The sequence below is a fragment of the Daktulosphaira vitifoliae genome, unplaced genomic scaffold, assembly GCF_025091365.1.
Source record: "Daktulosphaira vitifoliae isolate Bord-2020 unplaced genomic scaffold, ASM2509136v1 Scaffold_5, whole genome shotgun sequence".
Lineage (NCBI taxonomy): Eukaryota > Metazoa > Arthropoda > Insecta > Hemiptera > Phylloxeridae > Daktulosphaira > Daktulosphaira vitifoliae.
In genome coordinates, this window is record NW_026099576.1 from 7,140,584 (window position 1) to 7,162,323 (window position 21,740).

General features: G+C 26.2%; 1 protein-coding gene and 2 long non-coding RNA genes across 3 annotated transcripts in view; 2 read left to right on the forward strand and 1 right to left on the reverse strand.

Annotated features, from left to right (window-relative positions):
• Nucleotides 1-2,884, reverse strand: part of LOC126908540 (uncharacterized) — an 8,997-nt gene extending 6,113 nt beyond the window's left edge. The window contains exons 1-2 of the mRNA XM_050690708.1: nt 1,874-2,884; nt 274-318 (exon numbers count right to left, since the gene is read on the reverse strand). Coding sequence (XP_050546665.1) covers nt 274-318; nt 1,874-2,747 — 919 coding nt within the window. The 5' untranslated portion in view covers nt 2,748-2,884. The remainder of the gene's footprint in view (nt 1-273; nt 319-1,873) is intronic.
• LOC126908552 (uncharacterized) overlaps nt 1-21,740 on the forward strand; it is a 30,861-nt gene that overhangs the window by 5,984 nt on the left and 3,137 nt on the right. The window lies entirely within an intron of this gene.
• LOC126908556 (uncharacterized) lies at nt 15,167-17,637 on the forward strand. Its single transcript, XR_007704799.1, has 3 exons — nt 15,167-16,353; nt 16,786-16,805; nt 17,236-17,637. It is a non-coding gene; the product is annotated as an uncharacterized LOC126908556 (long non-coding RNA).

The window sequence follows — 21,740 nt, forward strand, 5'->3', positions numbered from 1 at the left end:
AAAAAAAAAAAAAAACACATCATAGTAAAATTAATACCTTCTCAGCTTCGCATCGAAGCTAAAAGGCATAAAAATAAAATTGTTTAAATTTAAAATATAATTTTTAATTTAGCAATATTTTTTTTTGTATTTCTGTAAAAAATGTTCATTTTTTAGCCTTAATATAAAGCCAAGAAAAGAGAAATTTAAAAAAATAATGCTATAAACACATAACATTATATTTTAAAAAATGTTATTAGAGCTAACAATAAATATTTCGTATATGACAATTACCTATTTCGACTAAATATGGTGTGGTTGACGGTTTCATCTTATTATCTAAATATAAAAAAATAATAATAAGATTATAATCAATTAAAGTGAAATAATATGCATTAGCGTGGTTAATCTATGAACAGTAAACTACACAGTCGCCAAGTCGAATTTCAATGACAAATGATTAAAGAGGAAAAAAGCACTCGACCAATTTTACCAGCATCAAATTTAAATGTAGCTAGTAATTATTAATTAATAACTTCTTTTATGGTTCATTTATTTATTAGGGGTCTACATATTTTTTTCTTTTTAAGTAACATACATATATTAAAAGATTTAATGTTAGAGAATGATTCAATTAAGAAAATTACTGCTACGACAGCGTAGGTACCGGTAGCTACGCATAGAGAGCGACACCTGATCAGTTGTCTAATCAAGAATGTTATATATCATTGAAGTGCGACCGTTGGTAGTTTCTCTAAGGACATATAAATCAAATAGGAAACCTCGGTGCCTAATGTAAATATTGCCTAACCATCTATCCACCGTTGTCCCCTTAGAGGGGGGGAGGTTAGGGGTCATATCCCTCCCCATTGCGTTTTTTTTCTAGCATCGAGTACTTAACAGAAATAATTGAATAAAGTTGTAATTATTACATTGTATATTTGTATAACAATATTACATCATATCATACAAAACACAAAATATTAATAAATATTTTAATGAGGCTTGACCTCTAATGGCTACTTATTAATCTTTTTCTAATACTTTCATCCCTATTAAATGTATTTAGTTGTATTAAAACCTATTAGATAAGACATCCCTCCCCATTTAAAATTCTTGGGCACCCCACTGATCTGCGTACTTTTAATTTATGAGTGATTCAATATAAACGAATAATTTTGTATGTGAAGGTTGAAGCAAAAGTGCTGTAAATTAAATATAATAAATTTTCAGAATAGTAATTTGAAATATTTTAATTCTTTATGAAATAATATATTTTTGATTTAGAAAATGCAATAATATTGCTTAAAAAAATAATTTTACTGTTATCGTTTATATATATATATACACGATATTTAGAAGATAATTTTTAGTTTACACTCATATAAAAATTAGTATTTATCTAAATATGGCGCACTATATCCAGAATTAACCTATCAAATATAAATACAGTGTTCACTTGTCCAATTTTAATTTAATAAAAAAAAAATTAAAATATTTTATAACTTTTATTGTAAATTGGTGGTATTAAACTTTATATCCTTTTACTGCATACAAATTATAATGGTTGGGAAGATCAGACTATTTAGTATAAAGGAAGCGAATCATACAAAATATATTAAAACACCTACTGAATAAATTTGACGAATTAAAAAAAAAAATAAAAGCAAAATATTAAATTAAAAACAGAAAGAATTAGATTTTCAAAAGTTGAAAAAGTAATTATTTCGGTTTATAGTAAGCGTTTATCATCAAACAAGCAGATGGAAATCATTAAATTATCAATCTTGAAGAACTAGAACTACTTTAAATAATTTAAAGATAACTACCCCTTCAATGATTAATTTTAGACTTAAACATTTTTAAGTATTATTATTAATTTAAAAAAACGTACTATCAAGAACTACTTGTGGAATCGGTACATCAATCATCTGAATTTCTGGATTAAAATAGAAGCCTAAATTGTAATACTTTTCTATAACAATCTTCTTAATTTCGTTATCTAGTTTTTTCTTCAAATTTTCAAAATTAAAATTTTTTTTTTGTTTATTTTTTATATTATACATTGTATTTTTATCATCCGCTATTGCTTTGAAAATTTCAGGTTTAATCTTACATTTTCTTGTATTATTTTGTATTTCTACATTAATATCTGTGTCCATTTCTTGAAATATATATGTAATATTTTTTAAGATTTGATTACAAATATTTGGATTATTTTTTGAAGGAGCTTCACGATAAATAGTATTTTCTACTTTTTGTAAACTTGTCAAATAACAATATAATATATAATCATCTAATGTGGTTTTTAAAGGAGTACCATATAACGCATCTAAAGAAATCAACGATTCTTTCATGACTGTTGCCAATAAAGTTATTTTCTTAATTATTTTCAATAAATCACTTGTGCATTCATAGGGATTATTTTTTTGAATTAAAACTCCTTGACATTCATGACTATAATAAATAACCATAGAAAATATTTTTTTTAAATCAATAGCGTATGAACAAAGTAGAATTGAAGCAGCGGCATGCACTTTTCTATTGCACGTATCTTTATTGACAATTTTATTAATATCTTCTAAATTTACTGGGTGATTACTAAAGTTTACAGACTCTACGCCAGTTAAATGTTGCCATCCATCATTTTGGCAAATGTTATTAATAATTGCTGCTTTTTTTTGCGTAGAAATACTTGGAGCTCCAACAAACACAACAATTACGTATAGTAATAAAACACAAAATTCATGCAACTTAATGGAAAACATTTTATCGTATTCAGAAAAATAAAAACATAAATTTCCGACTATAAAATAATTTTTCTTTATTAACAAAAATTGTGAAGAAAATTCGCAGAAGTTTAAAATTATATAAAACGTTAAATACCTATTGTGTAATCAACATCGATTTAACTACAGTATTTTAACTTAACATAAATTTGTGTATGTCTATTAATAATCTAGATTTTATTACCAAAAGAATTTAGGTTAGTTTTAAATTTTAAATGACGTTTAAAAAGATAAAATTATGATATTTCATGTGTTCATACATAATTTTAAATCATTCATTGTATACTTTTAAGAATTTTTTAAGTAACTTTTCAAGTAATTTCCAAAAAAGTATTTAAAATACCATTTCAATTTTAATTGTTTTTATTTGTTACTTATTTATATAATGTAGTCAGACAGTTTATCAATCATTTTCATGTACTTTTTAAAGTGACTATAGAACTATTGATGTACAGAAAGTCCTAGTTAAGTTTTTAATGTCAAAATGAGACTGACTACATTTTGTAATCACAAGTCATATTGGCTTGAAATGTATACTGTCAGTACTAGTGTGGCTGATATGGCTGTATCATAATACATACTTAAAATATTTAATTTCTCATCAGTTTATATTTTTCAAAAAATCATTTTTTTGTTAATGAAAACTTTAACATGCCAAAAAAAAAACAGATAAAAATCAATCAAATTAAATGCCCTTAACAGAAAAATTAGATAATGATATTTTTTTCATGATTCGTTTCATAATTCTAATTTAATACCTTTTTCTAACATCCTGAAAAGTGACGTTGTTATGGAAACAAAACATATTCAAAATTACAAGATGAGCATAACAACATAAGAATAACATTGCAAAATTTGATAGTTACATCAGTTGCGCTGGAACCAGTAGGGGATGACAGTTGCCCCCTTGATCAAATACGAGGGGGGAAAAGTATCATTATGCCCCCCCAATAGAATCTGAGAAAAAAAATTACAATGAATCTGGAAATTAATATAACACCACCATACTTAATTATTATCTACTCAGATTTTAAGGATTAATAAGTGTTAATAAATTTATCTAACTCCAGTGAAATACTAAAAACGTTAGCATAGTGGAGTCGTGACACAGTATGAACGTGGCATACTTGGGACAAGTATAGATGATATTTGACAGTCATTAAAATAATTATCATAAGAAACGCTTCGATGCAAATCTGTAGATAGTGTTTAATTTTAAAAAATTGATGGATTATTCCAAAAAAAATGAACTTCTATTTTTTGTTCTACTTCGACTGCCATTTGAAAATAGAAAATAGTTCGTCAGTACAATATTTTTTTTTGAACTACTAGTACATAAAATAAACTTTCTTTAACGTATAGTTAAAATACGCAGACTTTCAAAAGTTGCTATTTTGAATCATCCTCTGTGGGCAGGTAAGGGTCAGATTTTCAAAAAGATTATATTACATAAAAGAGAAATACATAAATTAAGAAAACAGCGTTCCACTTTCTATATGCATTTTTATGTTTTGAACCCCTCTGTATGAAGGATAATAATCCGGTTTAAAAAAAAAGTGTGTCGTATAAAAGTTATATATATAATTTATTTAGAAACAAAAATTTATATTGATTGCATGTTTTTATATCTACGGCAACTATTTTCACATAGAAAATAAATAGTCGGGACAAAATTTTTTTTTTAACTTATAGTATATAACATAAGCTATATTTTAACATATGTTTGAAGCTCAGAGTATTTCCGGAACATTTTCAAAACTTTAGTTGAAAATGTTAAATTTTTGTGCAGAAGTTTCTATTTTGAATCCCCTCCTGTGGGCAGGTAAAGGGTCAAATTTTCAAAAAAATTATATAATATGAAAGGCAAATATCTAACGTTTTAATAATAAAAAAAATTAGGTTGATATGTTAATTTTAAGAAAAAAAAGACGAAATTTACCGATTTAAAAAATTTAAATTTTTTTGGAGATATCCTTCATTTACGGGGAACGAGGGATTTTTTTTCAAATTTTAAGCGTAATGTCTAAAATAAATACGATTTGTGATATTTTGACATATTGTTCATCAAAATCGATCCAGTGAAAGCTGAGAAAAAGTGACAACAGACACAAAAAAAAACACATCATGTTAAAATTAATACATTCTCAGCTTCCCAACGTAGCTAAAATTAATAAATAAACACATCATTCGCTTCGAAGCTAATAATATGTATTATTAATAGTTAAATTTATAAATTACCGGATTTTTTTATATGATCACTAAAATCGAACAAAAACCCACTTTTAAGCTTAGTAACAACCAAGGGGACTGAGTTTTAGTCATTAAATTTTTGCCCCCATGTAAAAAATAGTTCCGGCGCCTATGAATTACATTAACTTTTTTAGAACTACATCAATCAAATACGCTGCAGCATTGAATTCATTATTTCTAATTTTAATCAATATGCCTACCCAACCAAACCTATAAATTTATGAAATTATTAATTTTTCAAATATTTTATAAATGCCCTGGTGTTTTATTAGAAGATTCCATTTAGGAGTACAGTTTATTAAACGTCGTTGTTTTTTAAGTTCACATTTATACATGAGTCAATGTATAAATAAGTGTTGATTATACCGCATCGTTAAATATAACAACAAATTTTTTTGATTACTATTTGCACATAGAAGATACAATTTTTTTTTTTACTTATACTACGTAACATTAGTTTTACTATAACATATATTTAAAAAACAAAATATTATATATATTACTTTTTATACGTATGCTTTAATTTTGAATATTCGCCCATGTATAAGGGGAAATGTTCCAATTAAAAAACCCAGCACAGTGGGGACGTGGTATAGTTGGATCAAGTAAAATGATATCTGACAATGATTAAAATTACTATCATAAAAAACGCTTCAATACAAATCTGTAGATAGTCTTTAATTTTAAGAAATTGGTTGATTATTCTAAAAGCAAAATTATCTTATTTTTCTATCATTATTCTATATTTAAAAATATTTATCCCTTAAATGCATATGGCTGCATACGTCCAATTTACAGTAATATTGTAATAAGTAAGACAATTTTGTGTAGACTCATTATGTTAATATTGTAGTATTTTGGATAAATTTTAAATTATAATAAGTTCTTAAAATATAAATTCAAGGTAAAATATGATTTAATAATAATAAATGTCATTATTCAAACATAACAATACGTTTTAGTAACTTGATCATAAACGGTGTAATATTTTATTTAATACTTAATAAATAATAGTGGTTTAATAATATGTTGACTAAATAGATTTTATTTTTGAGAACTTGTATGAATCATATAATCAATTAATCATGAAATAAAAAAATTGAATACGTGCAATTATGTGGTTTGAGTTCATATATAAAATACCTATTTATTTAACTTTGCTGCTTTTATCAAAAATATGAAGATAGAAAAAAAAATTTTAAATTCATTTCGAAAATAAAAAGTATTATACACGAATTAACGCTGTACAAAAGGCAGCCATGGCGCTGAACATTCGCGTATCTTCCGTCTTATTTGGGTATTTTGGTACTAATTTCGAGGTTAGAGTTCCCCAAACCTGTGTCCTAAATTAAAATATTCAATCGACGCAACCCTGACGTTCCCGCCAATGTGTACGACTTGGAACGATATCAAGATGAAGTGGTTGGTGACTTCGCTTTGAATCGCTAATCAAGTGACACAATCATTTTGACCTGTTGTATATCGACGAATCAAACTAGTTCTATTTAACGTTTATTTATTATTTTTTAAGGCTTGTGACCCGAAATATATGTCACTTGCGCGATAGTTTGTTGAGTCTATGCCGATTTGATATGTGATTGCGCCGAGGACTTTAACGCCAAGTCTCCACTATGGGGTCCGCTTTTGCAGAATGGGGCATGGCGATAAATGTGGTATTTTTTTAATGTCGGCCTATATATATTTAGAGTGTTTTTTTTATCGTAATATGATTCAAAGTTTGAACACCTCCTGTATAAGGGGAAATCGTCGGGATAAATTCTTTTTTTAACTTATAGTAAGTAACACAAGCTTTAATTTAACATATGTTTAAAGGACGCAGTATTCCCGGAACATTTTCAAAAGTTAAATTGAATTCTGTGATAAAATTTGTTATTTTGAATCTGCCCCTATAAGAAAGTAAAGGGGCAGGCTTTAAAAAAATATAAAAAATTTTTTCATTTTTGAAAAAGTAATGGGAGTTTTAAGAAAAATAAAAATGTCAACATTTACTGATTTTATAAATTGTAATATTTTGGGAGATTTCCTTCATTTACAGGAAACGAGGAAAATTTTAAGCGAAAACTAGATACAATTTGTAAAAGATCACAAATCTTATTATTAATTTCATATTCCTAAGAACAACAAAAAACTAATAAATTCATGTCTATAAACAGCAGTGTATACTGGATTATAGAAAATTAATACTGTAAAAATATTAATTACTATGGAAAGTTAATAATTATTATAATATATATATAAGAAATTTAAGAAAAAATTTCGAAAATTACTAATTTTTAAATTTGTAATTTTTTTGGAAATTTCCCCTATTTACGGGGAACAAGGGAATTTTTTCAACTTTTGAGGGCAATGTCTTCAACTTGATACAATTTGTGATTTTTTGACATATCGCAGAAAGAAATCGGTTCGGTGAGTTGAGAAAAAGTGGTAATAGACACNTAACATGAAACTAAAAAGTGAAAAATAAATATAGTTTAAAAAAACTAAAAAACACGCTTTTAAAGCACATCGAACTAAAAAGTTAAAAATAATTTTTAAAATTAACTTAAAACAATAATGAACGAAAAATACTAGTATTATTGTGAAAAAAAGCGTGGGTGCTTTGTGCCATATTTTTTGTATATTGAGCGCCCGACGCTTTTTTTCACAATAATACTAGTATTTTTCGTTCATTATTGAATTAAGTTAATTTTAAAAATTATTTTTAACTTTTTAGTTCGATGTACTTTAAAAGCGTGTTTTATAGTTTTTTTAAACTATATTTATTTTTCACTTTTTAGTTTCATGTTATGATAGTAGTTAATATCAATATCATGGTTGTAACGGGTAACGGGAAATAAGGGTTCGATTCCGGAGAGGGAGTCTAAGAAACGGCTACCACATCCAAGGAAAGCAGCAGGCGCGTAACGTGGAGGTAGTGACGAAAAATAACGATACGAGAATCATCCTCCGTAATCGGAATGAATACACTACATATCTCTTAATGAGAATAAAGTGTATTAATATATAAGTTTTAATAGTAATTAGAATATATATATATTTAAAGGGACTTAAGTACGTAAACGTATCATGCATGAGGTATAGCCGTGTTTATGTGGGCGGGCATGGCGGAGGGAACATTATACACGAGGCATATACGGCGGCAGAGGCGTCGGCTGTAGGAATATATAAATGAATATTAACATATACGTATATACGTATAAATATTAATATATATATATATATATATTAATATTAGCGGTGGCGGTAGGAATATATAATCTTCGCATAATATCGCGGCACTTTTGCTGGCGTCGAAGACGCGATGTCCGGCGTGATCCTCGGGCGTCAAAAGGTTAGCAGCGTAGATGACGACGGTGCGCGAGTGCGGATCGGTTTGTTGACGTTGTCACTTTGACAATGAGAAGAAGACTACGGTATCATTAGCGGCGGGACGTCGTCGGCCGTGCGGCACTTGCTGGACTTTGCACCACGGCGTATAACGCGAGATGTTGGTCAGTCAAATACTCATAATAGGGCGACGGCTGATAAAGGTGGCATGAGTTGGGGGGCATCGTGTATAATGAAGCGACGCGTGGCTGTGTCAGTCACAATAAAAATTTGTTATGTATATATATATATATATAATTCATGACACGCACGTGTATACGGGTACGAAAACCAAAAATAAAATTATACTGAAAAATAGTGTAGCGCCGACTGGTGAGCGGGGTGGGGTGAATGCGTTACGACGGTCTAGTCTCAAGGTCATAGACGACGGGATACGCGACATAATAACACGTGCCGCGTGGAGTTACAAACTTACAAACAAACGACAAACAACAAACAACATACACGTGTTAAAAAAACGAAAACATATCAGTTAAATTATTACCTATTAAAAAGCATATTTTGTTATGACCATATTTATGAATTGAATTTGATAAAGATGACATAATTTGTATATTATCTGCAAATCCATTTAAAAAATAATTCTTTTCAAATATATGAAAAAAATTTAAATATACATTCACACATCAATTTATTTCAAGCCCATAAAAAATGTATATTATGTTACTACAAAGCCATATTCAAGATTCTCCTTTATAGGACTTATTTGTTTTTTTCCTTAATTTTTATGGGCTTAATATATTTTTCAGTTCAATAAAATATACTAAAAATAGCTTATAGACATTTCATAAAGACAATTCAAGTGTTTAATATTTTCTATAAATTGATTGAACATTATATTTGATATTACAGAAATAAACTAATAAACACTTATAAGATATCATTACATTAATGAAGACTTAATAATTCATCAACTGTATAATAGTAAATTTTCTCAAAGGATTCATATTCAATTAAAATCAAACGATTAATTTCATAGAATTTATCTTTAATATGTTCACTATTTTCAGGTATATTGTGAAAATTATACGATCAATTACCATTGTGTGTCGCAGGAAAGTCCTTAAGTAAAATCTCAAGTACTTTATTTGATGGTGGTATAAATGTTAGCAGGTCTATGTCGTTTGGAAAACCAAGTTCTATACGTTGTTTTTTGTCTGAATTAATAATAATGTAGTATTTCTTATTATTGCCAATAATTCTAAAGTTATGTTGAGTTGATAATTTTGGTCTTTATCGCATCTTATTATAGAATGACTATAACCACATACTACAACAAGTACAGTTTCTAATATTTTCAATGCTTTTTCAAGACTATTTAAAAGCGCTGTAGATTCTTTACTATTCACAATCAATGCATCGTAGCCGTAAATAGTTATTAATAAAATATACTTATATTGTAAGAATTATATTATTATATATAATTATATTATGTATATTACACACGTTTTATTTCTATTTATTTAATTCGTAATACATATTAATTAGCATAGAGGGAGATGCTGATGTGACAATTCTACTCGTCTGTAGCCCGAAGCTACTGACGTCGAACTAACAAAGGGCAGTTGTGTTTCAGTGGCCGTTATAGACATAGTTTTCAATATTATTACTTAAGTCTTATTTATATTATTTATAACTTAACTTGTTTTATTCAACGACCCGTCTATCGCCAATTGTCATCATAGCCAACCAACTCCGACTCACTTGGATATACCTACTAACCAATTGTACTAGGATTCAGGTCAGACGTATTGTACATTACATATGACTGATATTTACTAAACATCTAAAATATAACTTTACTTTGTCGTTGACATAAAACAATAGTCTAATTTTATTTAATAATCTATCCCCTGTAACTAAGGTACACGATTGCCTGTGTCTCCTTCAGGCAATTAAAACTCATTTAAGGAGATAGGGACGATATTTGGGCAGACGTCGGGTAGCTTCCGATTCTTGGTTTTGACCAAGATCCTCAACTATTAAACAATACGTATGAAGAATCATTTGATATTTTGTTATTAAATAATTATCTGATTTCTCCACATAATTCCATAATGTAAATTCTTTCAATTTTTCCAAACTCCCACCAGACAAAGGAATATTATCTATTTCGTTGACAGAAGTGCAATTTCTTATTTCAATGATTATTGCAATGATTAATAGGACAAGAATTTTCATTATCATTTTTAATTTAATTAAACATTGACTAAATTTAGTTATCAAATACTAACCGCAAAAGTTACTAATTTTCAATTTTAACTACTGTAGTAATTACAATTATTAAATATTTATACCATATGAAATTTATTCAGTATTCGATTTGCTTAAATTTTGTAGCATTAAAATAAAAAAAATGTGTATAAAATAAATCACAATGATTTGTAGTTCTTTAATTTAAAAAAAAAATTTTTTTGATAAAATTAATTTAAAATTATACTTTAACAAATTTTTTTGGATTAAACATTTCTATCACTATAATTCTATAATAAAAATCAAAAAATACAAAGTTTTGATAAAATTAAGCAAAAAAAAAATAACTACTGAAATATTTTCATAAATATACATTTACAAGATTATTTTTAGTTTCGATGCGAAGCTGAAAAAGTATTAAATTAACTATGATGTGTTTTTTTTTTTGTGTCTGTTACCACTTTTTCTCAGCTCTCATCGAACGGATTTCTTTCAACGATACGTCAAAATATCCCAAATCGTATCTAGTCGAAGACGTTACCTTCAAAAATTGAAAAAATTCCCTCGTTCCTCGAAAACGAGGGAAATCTCCCAAAAAATTACAAATTTAAAAATCGCTAATTTTCGACATTTTTTCAATTTTTTTTACCTAAAATTGCCATCACTTTTTTAAAAATGACCGGATCAATATAGATTTTTTTTTATAGATACCTAAGATATTTACCTATTATTTTATATACTTTTGTGAACATTTGACCCTTTACCAGCCCACAGGAAAGGTTTCAAAATGGTAACTTTTTTACAAAAAATTAACTTTTGAAAATGTTCCGGAAAAACTGACACTTTTATATTACCTTAAATTAAAGCTTATATATTATAATTTGAAAAAAAAATTGACTTCTGGACTTCATGGTAAAACTGACTACCGTATGCAAAAATATGCTATTTTTTTTGAAAAAATTCTTGATATTATATTTTTAATTTTTTAACATTATGTTGCTATAACTTTTTAAAAAATACATGAATCAATTCTATTCTTTAATGATAAATAATTTATATATACTTCTCTCCATTCGACATACTTTTTTTTAAAATCGGACCACACCTCTTTATACAAGGGATGCAAACCTTTAAAAATGCGTTTAGAAAGTAGAACTTTTTCAACTTAACTTTTGATAATGTTCCGGAAATACTGACACTTTTATATATACTTTAAATTAAAGCTTATGTAATTTTCTTTACTTTGAAAAAAAAAAATTTAACCTCTGGATTTGTCTTCATAGTAAAAACGGACATCAAAGTTAAAGAAAAACGTACGATTTTCGTGAAAAAATTCTCGATTTTATATTTTTAAATTTATATTGCTATAACCTTTAGAAAAATGTATGGATCAATATTATTATTTTTTTATAAATAATTTTTATATACCCCTTTCATCTGACAAACTTTTTTGTAAATCGGATCATACCCTTTTATACAAGGGGGGTCAAAATTTTAAACATGCGTTTTGAAACTAGAATATTTTGAATTTATTTTTTGAAAGTGTTCTAGAAATACTGACACTTTTATATATATATATATCTTAAATTAAAGCTTATGTAATAAACATTAATTTGAAAAAAAAAAATTATAGCAAAAATTAAAAACATGAAAAAAATAATAATTTTTTGATAATTTTTTTAATAGGGCATGTTGACATACATTAACTTAATTCAAGTTATGCTTGAAATATGTATTATGTATGTCTTTCCTAAACAAGAGGTACATCCTACCACTTTAAGAGATTTTGGTTGAATTAACAATATTATTAATTGGTCTACAAAGTAATTAAAAAAAAAAACTCAGATCAGGGGGGTGCGGCACAGTGGTGACGTGGCATAGTTGGATCAAGTATAATGATATTTGACATTCATTAAAATAATTATCATAAAAAACGCTTCGATANTAAAAAATATTGGCAACTATTTTCATTTATACGCTTCGATACAAATCTTTAAATAGTGTTTAATTTTAAAAAATTTNGCTTCGATACAAATCTTTAGATAGTGTTTAATTTTAAAAAATTTGTGGATTATTCCAAAAGCTACATGATCTGCTATTTTCTTATTAATATCCTGAATGAAAAAGGGATTATTAAAAAATATTATTTCTCATAAAAAAATTGTGTTGATCCATACACTTTTCAATAAGTTATAGCATTATAAAGTTAAAAATGTAAAAAATAAAATCGAGAATTTTCACATGAAAATAGCATTCGATAGTCATTTTCACCACGAAGACAAGTCCAGAGGTCAAATTTTTTTTTTTTCATAATAAAGTATATTACATTATCTTTAATTTAAGATACAGAGTGGCCTACCACTCACTGACTTAAATAACATTTGATCCAGTAAATATTTTTAGCTGATTTTTTTTTAAATAATAGTTATACGTTAGGTCCATAGCTATATCTCAATAATTAATTTTTTTACATTTTATTAAAAATATTATTTATTTTTAAATTTTAAATAAAATGTAAAAAAAAAATCTAAGATAGCTATTTTGTACAGTAGAATTTAAACCCATTCTAACACTACATTCCTCATCCCCCTAACCCTTCTCATTTCCTTGACTCCGCCCCAATGATTCGCCTTATGCGGTTGGCTAATAATGATCCAGATTTCGATTTATTTTAATTAAGCCTCGTTTAAGTTGTTTTAATTTATATTTTGGATCAATGTATATATAAATTTTCTTTTGTTGCTTGTTTCTCACTAATTTTTATTAATGATGTTTATGATGACTGCTATATATATTTTTGGGCTTTACCTGTATAAAATGTTATAAATAAGTTAATAAAATAATTTATTATAAAAACAGTTAATTTGAAACGTTTTAATTTTAACAAGATAGCTAAAATATCCAACATCATAGCTGCGTATAAAATTGTCTGAAAGAGGTAGTGACTTGCGCTGGAGACTTTAACGCTAAGTCTCGGGTATAGGGAAGCTTCGGCAAATCAGCTTGTCAATAATCTGATGTCAGCATTCGGCCTATCGTTGGCTAATAAGGGAACAATCCCAACGTTTAAACTAGTAACTTCAGAAGTAATTGACAATTTAAAATATAACTGAAAGTAAAAAGTTAGTGCTGCTATATTTATCACTAGACATTTTCCGCCCGTACTCTTTGTCCCGCCTAGATATAAAAATGAGAATAACTATATTATCGACCAGTCATTTTCTTAATTAGAGTATTTTCTTTTTTAAAAGCTAGATAAATTTTTATGTTACCATTTAAAAAATTAAAGTTGACACCCCATTAAGTTATAAGAGATGATTTTAACAAGTAATTATTAGCTGATAAATCAAGAAATAAATGTAACTAAAAATAAGGAATATATTTCTTTTTCAATATTGTATTCAATTTGAAAATAATCAAGTGGTTTTTGATAAACCAATCATATTGTATAATTGTCTAAACTATGGTGCATCCACACTGTGCAAAGTTTTTTTTATATATTTTTCAATCAGAAAAATATAGTTTACAGTTTTTTTTCTTTGACGGGATGAATATGAAAATTATAGAATTACTTATTTATATAGAATTTTTTAAACTAAATTTTTTTCCCGTATTTTATTAAAACGTTTAATATTTTGAAATATATGACTACACAAAATTGAATTAATAATAGCAAAAATTAAAAATTTGTAAAAAAGTACTTTTCATCTGATCAGATAAACAATTGTACAAATAAAACTTAGTCATCAATAATTGTATCGCTTTCCTACTTAACAATATTATTTACAATGGTGACATTTGTGTAAATTATGATCCAGAAAGCCATGAAAATAACAATGATTTGTAGTTCTTTAAAAAAATGTATTATATTAAAATTAATTTAAAATTATATTTTATCAATTGTTTATATATGAAACGTTTTAATTTTTTAAATTCTATATTAAAAATCTATCTACGCGAAATTTTGATAAAACTAAGCAAACAAAATAACTTTTCAAAATGTTCAAAACTTTAAATAATATATAAAAAAAGATCACTTGTGAGTAATTAATTAAATTAAATTAAAACTATATTAAAAGTATTATTAATTTGAAAACTAAATAATATTAAACTCAAAAAGCCACAAAAAATTACTGAAAAATCGCGGATACGTATTTCGGAAACAATGTTACCATTATTATCGCTAAACACATACTGACATCCAGACACTGAGACAATATGTCTCATATTATTTCCTGGATTATGTATTTTTGGCATAGCATAATAGAGTTTAGGTATTTGAGGGTTTCAGTTTCAAAATAATTTTTATGAGCAAACTGAGGGCACAGCAATGGGAAATCCGCTATCACCATTTTTAGCAGAACTTTTCATGAGTAGGTTCGAAACAAATTTAAAACACACTTATGGTGATTTACCAAAAATTGGGGTTAGGTATATAGATGATATTTTTGCATTATTTTTGCATATTTTAATATGGAGGTCTTCGTACATTTAAATTCTTTTTACTCATCGTTAAAATTCAAATAAGAACAGAAGTAGAGGGAAAATTTTCTTTTTTAGATTAACTAGTTACAAGAGCAGAGGGGGAACTAAATTTTGAAATTTAACGGAAAAACGCACACAGTTTAAGATACATTTCGAATAAATCGAACCATAGCTGGCAACACAAATTGGAGACTTTTAATAGTATGGTTTACAGATTAATTAATATTCCTATGAATAAAATAGATTTTGATAAAGAACTGAGCGTTATAAGAGAAATAGCTAAATTTAATGGGTATGACGAAAAAATAATTTCAAAATTAGTCCGAACACAAAAGTGGAATAAATAAAGGAAGGCAGCTAGTACACTAATTAATGTGGGGAAACAAAAAGTAATTAGATATCACCCAATTGATATTATCCGGGCATCCAAAATGGACGAGCAAGGATTTTTAAAAATTTTGGTATTAATTTAGAAACATCTAGGAATAATAATTTAAGGGATTTAGTAGGTAATCCTAAATATAAGGTAGAAGAAGGGGGTAAATCAGGCATTTATAAAATACAATGTGAAAGTTGTAATAAATGTTACGTAGGGCAAACAAAAAGAAGTATAGGGGTCAGGATTAAAGAGCACTTAACATTAAAAATCAAGTACTCGAGAAATCTCCAGTGGCTGAAAATTTATTGACATAATCACTTCATTAAAACCATAAAATTAATTAAAAACGTAAATAATTACAAAGAACTTAAGGAAGTCAATAGAAATGTATAAAAATAAAAACAATTTAATTAATTGGGATCTTGGCCTACTGAACAATTCATTATTAAACTTGTGTAAAAACTGGCAAAATGTGATCATATTATTCAGTGATGACGTGACTAGTAGATAAGGTCACTAGGAATATATAAGGGAGTTTTTTCTAGTCGAGATTTCAGTGTGTGTTTAGAGTTGATTGTACGGTAACATTGTTTAAACAATGTTTCAAACATTTCGGAAACAATTGTTTCCGAAATACGTATACACGATTTTTCAGTATTTTTTTGTGCCTTTTTGAGTTTAATGTTTTTTAGTTTTTAAATTAATAATATTTTTAATATAGTTTTAATTTTATTTAATTAATTAGCCACAAGTGATCTTTTTTTATATATTATTTAAAGTTTTGAAAATACTACATAAGTTATTTTGTTTGCTTAGTTTTATCAAAATGTGATTTGTCAATCACATAGCAAGGGTCTTCGTTATTATTAGGTGAATCTAAACTTTTTACCGTTTTTTTATTAAATATTATGTTAGCTTTTTCAACCTTGACAAATTGACACAAAATTTATATTTAATGCTTTCATTTATAGACTATATAAGGTAAATTAACTAAGAAAATTTTTTTTTTTAATTTTAAACCCTGTGTGTTTTTGAAGCTATGTATGTTTGTGTTTCTGTATTTCATAACACTAACTCAAATATTATTGATATATAAACAGAAAAGTGTGTCTTCTAGCTCCAGTTTCTTTTACTAAGGAAAATTAAACATGGATTTTCATAGTTCGCATGTTTATAATTATTGATTATAAGAATAACCAAAAAATATTATTTTTCTTATAGTCGTTACAATTGTTGTAATAATTTAATTTTAAGATGAATATCATGAATTTGAAAATATCTTATTTGAATTATTTTTTACAGCTTTGCAAACATGCAAAATTGTAAGTGGATATAAATTATCTTCAGCTAAATCATGCAGATATTATTGAATTTTATACTTTGGTAGAATATTATTTTGAAAACCTTTAGGAATATTTTTTTGAATCGTTATATCAAATCAAAAAATTATTTTACATTTTGTGTATTGTATAAAATATATCACTCATCCGCAAAAAATCTAATTTAAAGCCAAAAATTTTTAAATACTCATATTTTGTATTGTAATTTTTTTTTTTTTGTTCGCAAAATGTTTCTAATAACTAGAAATAATTTATAGCATAATTATTATGTTATATATTACAATAAATCCCAATACTTATTACATTAAAAATTAATTATAATATAATTATTCTTATATAGACTCTTACAAAATCCTCTAGTATTCGAGACGATATAAATTACATGATTTAGATTTATTTATATATTTTTTAGGTTTTAAGTGTTTCCGCAATATTCAGAAAAGCATTCTGCTCAAGTATTGAACATGTTGAATTTAAACTTAAAATGATGTTTAAAGAGCATCGTTTTAATTATAAAATTACAAATAATCAATAAATATTCAGAATTTTTCATATAAAATGATAATTTATTAAAAAATTACATTTATAATTATATTTTCATATTATTCGTATAGACCATCAACATTGAGAGCTTAGTATATTATATAGACGAACACACAAAAAAAAAACATATATGTGATATAGTTGTTTCTGATGTGGTTAAATCTATACTTTAGGGAATAAATTAATTTACAAAAATAAATAATAATTAGTAGTATACTTTAGTGTGTATATAATATATCCCCATTAAAAAAAATTAAATATTCTAAAATTGAATAATATTTAAAAAATATTGGCAACTATTTTCATTTATAATTTTATTTTCACATCAGCATAAAAAAATACATAGCAACTAAATTGTATACCACTGAGCTAATGTCATTTTTGTTTTATGGAAGATGTATATAATTATTTTTTAGTCATCTTTGACATTTGATTTTTAAGAATTCTTTATACATTTAATGACATAAAGTAGTGTTTAGAAGTTTTTATAATTTAAAAAGCCGACAAATTTTTCTATTGTAAATAAGAAGACAATAAATCAGTTAAAACAGAAAAATGTATTTTTTGCATAAAGTTCAATTATATTTATTACCTTCGAAACTACGCTTAGCTATTCTGAACATTTTATAAAGTTACAGGGCTAAAATTTAGAAAAAAATTCTATGTCTTTCGTTTGTTAATATAATAACGTTATTTAATAATGGGATTTTTATAAAATGACATAACAATATTAATTAAGTTTTGCGTTTTATGATTTTTACTATTCACAGGTACGTAGTTTTTAATGTCAATTATGACTGTCGACAGATAGGCTTTCTGTTTTGTCAGTTGATGTATTTATAAATGTTAACTCAATACATTGTGGCCAATATCAAACTACTAGACTCTAAGCAAATATGTTGATAAAGTCATAATTGACAATAAACTCTGCATATTTACGAGTAATGACAGAAAACTCAGAATAAGAAATTTCACATAATATTTTTTCTTCTTTTTATGAAAATTGTACATAACTCGTTAACATTTACACAAGTCGTTATAGGAGCAAATACAATTTTGAACTAAAAATTGGACTATTTAAATTCCAAAATATTTCTCCCACTTCGCAACAAATAATGTACCTAACCTTATTTTTATCTATTTACAAGTAAACAATAATATTATACATACATTCATTTTTTTTCAAGAACTATATTATTTAAACTATAATTGTTAAAACAAAAACATGTTACTATGGTTAAAGTGCAATAAAAATTTTCACACACGTATTGCAGAACAAAATTTTATAAAAACAGTAATTATTTTTATTATATAAGATTATATAATATATAATATATTTATATTAAAAATATTTGTATATACTATAATATAATGATTTACTCAATATTTATTTAATATATATTAGTAGAATGGACAAATCTGCTTGGGGGAACTTCCCTAAGGGCGCTAAGAAATTGGTTGATTATTCTAAAAGCAAAATTAACCTATTTTTCTAACATTATTCCTAATTAGTTGTTGATTATAAGTATAATTTATGAATAAATATCTATTAAAGCAATTCAACGTAGTATGAAATTGATATTTAATAATTTAGTATTGTAATTTTTTGGAGAATTTATAAAAAATTATAAAGTAGTAATTACTTTTATGTCAAACGTGTATAAAAATTGAAGGGCTTAATACAGAACATTTTAGATAAAAATTTTTTGATAATTATGAATAAATTGTTTGCAAAAAATTGTCATCAGAGTAAAAAAGATACTTTTATAATTCAATTTTTCGTGCCGATTTCGAATCAGCAATTATATGTTTCCATCACCAATAATTTTTGATATTAATACTAATTAGTTAAAAACTATAGGTATAGCTATAAGAAAAATAGATCTGAATATTTAAATGTATCATCTATTTAAATACCAAGAATTACATAGAAATTATTAATATTTCTTTTTGAACGATTTATTACGATAAAAAATTATTTTTTAAATAACACAAAAAAATATTTTTAAATTATTGCACATTTTGATTTTTAATATAATAAAAATAATCAGTGCAAAATATCATTTTTAGCCTATTTTTTGGTATTTTAAAGTTGATTTTTTTAAATTTTATAATAAAAAAAAGTTTAATTTGTTACTATAACTTAAAGCTCAAATTCAAGTTTGAAATTTATCAAAATGATAGGCAAATACCTTATGTATCTATATAAAAAAAAAATTATAACGAATTAATTCGAATTATATCCAAAAATTACAAATTTAAAAATTGCTAAATTTCGATCTTTTCAATCTTTTTTACTTAAAACTGCCATAACTTTTTTAAAAATGATTAAATCAATATAATTTTTTTATATATAGATACGTGAAGTACTTCCTATAATTTTGTATATTTTTTTCATAAATTTAACCTTTTACCAGCCCACAAGGTGGGATTCAAAATAACAACTTTTTCAACTTAACTTTTGAAAGTGTTCCGGAAGGACTGACACTTATATATATATCTTAAATTAAAGCTAATGTAATATACATTATAATGAAAAAAAAAAAAATGTTGGACTTTATTTTGTTTTCGTGGTGAAAATGGCTATCGAATGCTATTTTTGTGTTAAAATTCTCGATTTTATATTTTACATTTTTAACTTTAAAATGTTATAACTTATTGAAAAGTGTATTGATCAATACAACTTTTTCATGAGAAGTAGTATTTATATACTTCTTTCATTCGAAATACCTTTTTTTTAAATCGGACCATTTCCCTTAATACAGAGGGGGTTCAAAACATAAAAATGCGTATAGAAAGTAGAACTTTTTCAACTTAATTTTTGAAAGTGTTCCGGAAATACTGATACTTTTATATATATCTTAAATTATAGCTTATGTAATATATTTTAATATAAAAAAAAAAAAAACGGTAGCACAGTGGGGTCGAGGCACAGTGTGGACGAGGCATAGATGGGACAAGTATAGATGATATCTGACAGTGATTAAAATCACTATCATAAGAAACGCTTCGATGCAAATCTGTAGATAGTGTTTCCTTTAGAGAAATTGGTGAAATATTTTAAAAGCAACATGAACTCTTATTTCTTTAATTATATCCTGATTAGTAGTTCTTTGATTTTAAAATATAATATATGAATAAATACTAATTATAGTTTTTAAATTTAGTATGAAATTGTGAGGCCAGCTATGATGTATGGTTCATAGTGTTGGGCGGTTGATAAGAAAGTAGAGCAGAGAATAAGTGTAGCAGAGATGAGAATGCTTAGTTGGATGAGTGGAGTGACTAGAGAAGATAGGATAAGGAACGAGCATATAAGAGGAAGTATAGGTGTTGCGTCAATCGTGGATAAGATGACAGAAAATAGACTTAGATTGTTTAGTCATGGTATGAGGAAAGAAGAATCGAAAGCTGTAAGAACAGTTATAGAAATGAATGTTGAAGGAAGAAGAGATAGAGGAAGACCAAAAAAGAGATGGAGGGATGCTATTGAATGCGATTTGAGGACAGCTGATGTGAGCGTAGAAGATGTGGGAGATCGTGTCAAGTGGAAGCTTAGGATAAGGGTGGCCGACCCCAAGTAGTTGGGATTAAGGCAAAGAAAAAGAAAAATATTACCAGAAATTCCGGTGGCAATTGACATAATATGATTGTAGTTTCGGAATGTACAATTTAGCGTTTAGTTGGGTTTAAATAATATAGCGTCAAATCAATTACCTACTCTATCGCTTGTATATTAATATACACTACACTTTTTGTGTTAAAATTCTGGGTTTTGTATTTTATTTTATTTTAAAATACCTGACAAGGGGAGTATAGATTTTCATAAATATTATATAACTTAAAATTAATATATCCTAGAAAGTTAAACTTATTTAAATTTGTTTGCTTCTTTAAAGTCGAGAAAAATAACTTTGAAATTTGAACTAGCTTAAATACCTAATTTTTTCAATTGTCGGTAACAAAGTACGATTGCCGAGTTGGTAAAACATGTGTTTTACGCGCTTGGGGTACGAGGTTCCAACCCACGTATGACAATAAATTTTTTGCTTTTTTTCTTAATTCTTTTTAAGTTTAAGTATAAGATACAAGATATAAATATTTATCTATTGTTTGGTATATTTTTTTTGAAAATCTCACCCTTTACCTGCTCACAGGGAGAGATTCAAAATGATAAAATTTTCAACTTAACTTTTGAAAGTGTTGTATGGAAATACTGATATTTTTATATATTTTTTAAATTAAAGCGTATGAAATATAGTTAAATAAAAAAATAAAAAAACCCAGCACAGGGGGGTCGCGGCACAGTGGTGACGTGGCATAGTTGGATCAAGTATAATGATATCTGACAGTGATTAAAATCACTATCAAAAA